We start from the raw sequence: 6,000 nt of genomic DNA, 5'->3' as shown, positions 1-6,000 counted from the left end.
AACGTCAGAGGTCGTTCGTTCATGATCGGTGACCTTGTCTTACGTCGGAAACAAAAAACCGAAGGGCTTCACAAGTTGTCTTCCCCCTGGGAGGGCCCTTACGTCGTCAAAGGTGTTACTCGACCAGGGTCTTATCGCTTTTGTGACTTAGATGGACTCGATGTTCCCAACTCCTGGCACATAGAGCACCTTATACGTTTCTACCCCTAAAACAACATAGATATGTATTCTTTACTTTCATATTAATAAAGTTCTGGTCTCCATAATTTTCCTCCATTTTTTCATCCATTATAAGTTTCACTAACCGCTATCGGGCTATACGCCACTCCATGACGATCTCCAATATGTTCGCCAAGCACGCCAAAATTCACCGAACACGTTAACTCCAAAAATCACCGAACACGTTAACTCCAAAAATCGCTGAACACGTTAACTCCAAAAATCGCTGAACACGTTATCTCCAAATCGCCAAACATGATTCCTCCAAATCGCCAAACACGTTAACTCCAAAAATCGATGAACACGATTTCTCCAAAAATCGCCTACTATGTTTTCTCCGGATCACATAAGTTTTTTCCTCCTAAAAACGACGATGATTTTGCACTCCAAATTTTGTAACATAGCTCGCCGATCGTCGAGCAGCACACGTTTTTCTTTTCTATTTTCTATGGAGAAGACCCAGTCTCTGATTACTTCCTACATGTGCTTAGGGGCTCTGCGCTCTACGTTACGGTTGGTCGACTGCGGTTCCTTGGTCATGCCTATTAATCCTACACGTGTCAGGGTCTCTGCGCTCGACGTTATGGACTGTGGGCTAGTCAAGGCCTAGATTGTAGGCATAAACTAACTGCTCGGATGCCACTTTAACTATTTTTCTCGCCAAGTTATTCAAATTGGCCGCTGGGCAGCATGTGTTTTGCTTTGATAATTATGGAGGACACTAAGGCTCTAACATCTCACCACACGTGCTATGGGCTCCGTGCTCTGCGTGTTGGGCGGTAGGCTACGGTCCTATGATAACGCTTGTTTTCCCAACATGCACACGGGCTACGTGCTCTGCGTTACGAATTACGGGCTAGCTAAAGCATCAGGTTTAGTGCAAACTAACTGATTGAACACTGCTTATATTATGCATAATGGCGTCGAGTTATTAATACAAACGATTCTTCATCGCCAAATAAAGTAAGTGGTACAGGCGATAATATCTGAGCAGTTTGTTAAGCTTCGCCACTAGCTTCTGTTTCGCCAAACAGGTCTATATCGCCGACAAGTGTTTTTGCTACATCTTCAACATCATCCTCCAGTTACTGGGTTTGTGCGTTGCTCAGCCCATCGGCGAACCCACCACATATCGATTGGATATCGATAGATGGATAGTGGGACCAAACCACTGCAAGGGCATGAGTAGCGGCGGTCAAAACGGCGTCGCGGTTGAAATTTTTGAAATTCTCCCACGCTGCCTTGCATCTCTGAATGATGGTGACTGGCCCTTGCTGTCAGCTGTCAAGACGGGGTGCCGGTTCAATGTCAACGCAGTCGAGTACTGGTTTTATTGTGGCGGCTATATTGTTGAAATTGTCTTTCTGGACTTTGGCTTTCTGCACCAGCACATCGAAGGTTTTATGGCGATAATCTACAAAAATTACAATGGTTTGTCAGACCAAAAAAGTACAACAACATTACTTCCGATCAGGGGGTATCTACCTTTTAGTTCTTTGGCCAGTTTGTCTGCTCACTCTGACTCTTTCGTTTTCTTTGGTCGAATTTGGTCGACGGTCTAGCAAAGCTGGCTGAGTTCTACGTCTTGCTCTGCAAGCACAACAGTTATCGAAACAGCGGGTTGGCAAACTATTGCAAAGTACATTATGTGATAAGGCATACCGGATTTCTGCATGGATACATCCTCAAACTGTTGGCACTTCCGATCGAGCTGCTTGGATTTATTTTTGAGTTCTCCGGTTTTCTTGCCCAATTGCTCAGACATATTTTTTAGCTCCTCGGATATAATCGCCAGTTGCTCGGATTTCTTCTTCCACTGCTCGGATGCAGCCGTTAGTTGTGTGGACAGAACCCCCTTCTGATGTTCAAGGTCCCGTGAGTTAGACTCTGCAAGGTCCCGCTCACGCTGGGACCTCTTAATATTCTTTTCCAAAAGATTTAATGCCTCCTGGAGTTTATTGTTTTCCTTGGTGAGGGGCACCATCCTCTTCATCAGTTGGTGCCATTGCTCAGCTGTTCGAGCTATCCCCTGTGGATGAACAATGCTAGAGATAAACCATGGTCTCCAACAACATATATCAGTGTTTTAGGTGCGGTACTCACCTCAATTTGAGTCATAACTCCAGCAATGGTGGATTTTAGCCTCTTTATTTCCCTGGTGGTGTCTTCTTCCTCGACAACTACCACCTCTTCCCTGTGTTTTTGGAGAATCCAGATGGACTGGGGTTTGGGTGCGGCACGCTCGATCTCCACAACCTCATCCTCCTCCGCCGTCGCTTGAGGCACCACTAGGGGACTCCGTGGTCGGACAGCTGCTCCGACCACTCCTAGCATCACTGTGGGTGGTGAAGGTTGCTCCTCAGCCATTGACGGAGTTGCATCCTTAGCCTTCGATGCATCAACAACAGCTGCAGTTTTCGCTTGTCGTGTGCGCCAATGATTCACCGTCACCAGGACCGCTGGCAGCGGTAGCTAGCATGTCCTCTGTTTGCCGAGCACTCAGGGACTCCTAGATGGGGGCAGTTGACAATATTATTACTCCAAGGCAAATATACTTACGGTTTGGTCTTTTGTTTAAATTTCTTAAACCGGCGATGCCTGCCTGATCCCCCAAGCACTGCTGCTTGGTCCGCCTAATGGGAGGACTCCTGCTCCTCTACAATAGGGTGTCGCTCTGCTTGGTGCCCCGGGGCCCCCTCTGTGTGCTGCTCTATGGTTATCCCCTCTTGTTGCTCGGGGACTTTGGTCGTTTGTGCTGCCAGGACTTCCGTTGTTGCCCGCACATAACTCCTCCCTGCTTGCTGCTCGGGAGCTTCAGCATCCATCGATGGCTCCTTCATGCTCGACGGATGCGCTGCTTGGTCCTTGTCATTGTCCGACCACTCCAGCACAGTGGTTCTTCGTGGTCGAGTGGTTCGGTCTTCACCAAGCGAGATGCCACCCGATTTGTGTGTAGTAGAGCCTATGGTTTTTCTCCTTTTTTGGACTGGCTCATCTACTGCCGATCTTTTCCCATGGATCTTCTCCGATACTGGGGATGCACTATCCAACGAGGTGCTCGGCTCCTCTTCTTCGGGCTGTAGCGGCCACTAAATGTCTACTCCTTTCGGCCAATCAGCTCTCGACACATTTGAAAAGTATATTGCCCTATCCTACGAATGGATCGTTACATAAGTACATCAGTTCTTTGCTCAGAAATTGATGCCTGAACAATGCAAAGTGAAAGGGTTACCTGAGGAGGTGGATTGGTACAGTTGAAAGCCTTTGTTCCTTTTGGCTAGCTGAATGAGACATTGGAATTAAATAGGTCCATGGCACGGTCTATTACTTCTTTCTTCGTCAGATGGTCTGTGTTTTCCTAGGTACCGTCGTTGTCACCTTTGTAGTCGAACGTCGGGTGGGCCCTCTCTTTGTAGGGCTGGATGCGCCACACTATGAAGCTAGCTACCACCAGTTCACCCCTAAGCTCCATGCCCTTAATCAAGTCCAGAAGTTCCATTACTTGCTCCATGTCAGCATTATTGGGTCTTTTCGACCAGTTACTATGGTTAACCGGGATGTGGTGGATGTCACATCGAATCATTGGGTGACTTTGTTTGATATAGAACCATCTGGCGTTCCAACCTTTTAGGGAGGTATTTAGTGGTATGCTAATGTATTCGCTGGCCATCCCATCCCTGAGTTGCAGGTACATGTCGCCGACCATCTTGGAACCGCTGCCCCCCTTCTTCTTCAGACAGAACAGGTGCCTGAAGAGGTTGAAGTGCGGAAGAACACCGAGAAAAGCCTCGTAGAAATGGATAAAGATCAACACGTGCAGTATGGTGTTGGGGTGCAAATTACAGAGGCTAATCATCCAAAACTCCATAAGATCCCTCAGAAAGGGGTGGACAGGAAACCCTAATCCTCGCCAGAAATAATCTTCAAATACTACAGCCTCATCAGTATGAGGTGTTGGGAAGGGCTCACCACTAGCCGACCACCATCCAGCAGTGAGGTGGTCTAGGAGAATGCCCAACACCACCATCTTATTGAGATCCGCCGCCCCCGTCTTCGATGGCACCCACTCCTCGTCATGGCTGGCTCCGGTGGCTGCCTTCCTTGGCTTTGTGGCTCCTTTTTTCGGCGCCATTCTCTCCAGATTGGTACTAGATTGGAGGCGAGTGCTCATGTTGGTGCGGAATGTGGAGCGTAGGGATTGCGAAGGAAGGAAGAAAGGTAGATTGAGTGAGGTAGGAGGTGATGTATGTGGTGGTGCAGTTATAAAGCACTTCCCCCACCTTTCCTTGCATCTAAGGGTTTTTGGGAAACCGTTCCCGCGATTAGCGCTGCTTCGACTCCACCAACGTGGTTTAATGGGCCGCAAATTGGGCTATCACGTAACAGTAGCCCACGTCGCTCATTTATCGCCGCCAAATATTCACTGATTTCTCCACAATTTAATGAGGCTTAGTACCCGATACTGCACAGCCGTTATTCTGATTTTTTCTCCATGGTTTGATTTATCCGATATCTACGCCCGAAACACGGGGACTGGCTACTTGCTCGGCTGGTTTACTTTTTTCTGAGCCTAGCACCACGTAACTACGTCACCTACTATTAGGCTCGAGGACTAAGTGGGCACACTTCACCTTGCGGTGAATGTGTTTGTTTTTCATCTCGAGGCTACGCTCGGGGACTGGTTACCTGCTCGGCTGGTTTACTATTTTCTGAGCCTGGCACCACGTGACTACGTCACCTACTGTCAGGCTCGGGGACTAAGTGGGCACACTTCACCTTGCGGTGAATGTGTTTGTTTCTTCTGAAAGACTCTAAGCCTCTAAAAGTTCAAACAAGGTATCTTTAACCTCGTGGTCGAACTCTAAGTGGGCACACTTCATTTTACTGCGCAGGAATTTTCAATTTTGGACTTGAGCTCCTTACACCCTTATGTCAAGCCGTGCTCAGAACACACTGCTTGGTGATGTTGCACGCTACTCGGTAGCTGCTCACAACTGTTCGGCGATTCATTATGGTGGTCAGACCATGATTTGGACAGCTCGGTTTTGGTTCGCACCTGCTCGGAAAAGTTCAAGACGGCGTTGCACAACAGGTACAAGGCGCTCGGGGACTAGCTATGGGGGGTACGACCTCGGATACCCATGGCAAGCCACATGGACTACGCCTCCAGGGGCAGCCCAGCCCATGAGAAGGAGCCTTGCGGGGCACGATTCTGCTTGGCGCCTCCCGCAAGGCATAGGGAGGATATCTTGAAGATGTTATGAGATCTGTTAGGATACGCACGATCCCATGATTCTTGTAATTTGTTATTACTTTCCAGTAATCTCTCAGATCTAACCGACTTGTAACCTTGCCCCCGGACTATATAAGGTGGGCAGGGACCCCCTACAAAATCACAGCAAATCATACGATAGCTAATATAAACCAACAGACCATAGGAGTAAGGTATTACGTCATACTGACAGCCTAAACCTGTATAACTCATGTGTCTCTGTTGCCTTCTTGTTCTTGATTACACGCTCCTCTACCAATCAATCTACCATCACAGGATATCCCTCGGTGGACTGCCGACGATATTCTATCGACAAGGAGCCTAAAGTGGCACCATCATTTTGAAGTTGTAGTATTACAACACTTAATATGTTACCTATGCATTGTGCTTATGAATCTCTATCGGCAGTAGGCTGAGGAAGACCTGTGCATTATTTATAATGAAATAATCTCTTGGTTCTACAATTTAAGTCCTCTTCCTAATGTTTACTCCTTCATTTTCATAGGAAG

General features: G+C 47.8%; 1 protein-coding gene across 1 annotated transcript; it reads right to left on the bottom strand.

Annotated features, from left to right (window-relative positions):
• Positions 1–1,496: 1,496 nt before the first annotated feature.
• Positions 1,497–3,730, bottom strand: LOC136548672 (uncharacterized). The gene is made up of 5 exons (XM_066540113.1): positions 3,586–3,730; positions 3,452–3,500; positions 2,323–2,413; positions 1,882–2,248; positions 1,497–1,633 (listed from the first exon to the last, which is right to left on the bottom strand). The coding sequence occupies exons 1-5, from the start codon at positions 3,728–3,730 to the stop codon at positions 1,497–1,499; spliced, it is 789 nt and encodes a 262-aa protein (XP_066396210.1).
• Between the last annotated feature and the right edge of the window lie 2,270 nt (positions 3,731–6,000).

This window comes from Miscanthus floridulus, chromosome 4 (assembly GCF_019320115.1).
Source record: "Miscanthus floridulus cultivar M001 chromosome 4, ASM1932011v1, whole genome shotgun sequence".
In the NCBI taxonomy this organism is placed as follows: Eukaryota; Viridiplantae; Streptophyta; class Magnoliopsida; order Poales; family Poaceae; genus Miscanthus; species Miscanthus floridulus.
This window is presented reverse-complemented; position numbering and strand designations above follow the sequence as displayed.

Bases quoted from the DNA above. Each gene is read 5' to 3' on its own strand.
- LOC136548672 (XM_066540113.1), bottom strand. From the start codon at position 3,730: ATGGAGCAAGTAATGGAACTTCTGGACTTGATTAAGGGCATGGAGCTT. The intron at 2,249-2,322 runs GTGAGTACCGCA...GTTCATCCACAG, and splicing joins GAGTTATGACTCAAATTGAG to GGGATAGCTCGAACAGCTGA. The intron at 1,634-1,881 runs GTATGCCTTATC...TAATTTTTGTAG, and splicing joins TGTATCCATGCAGAAATCCG to ATTATCGCCATAAAACCTTC.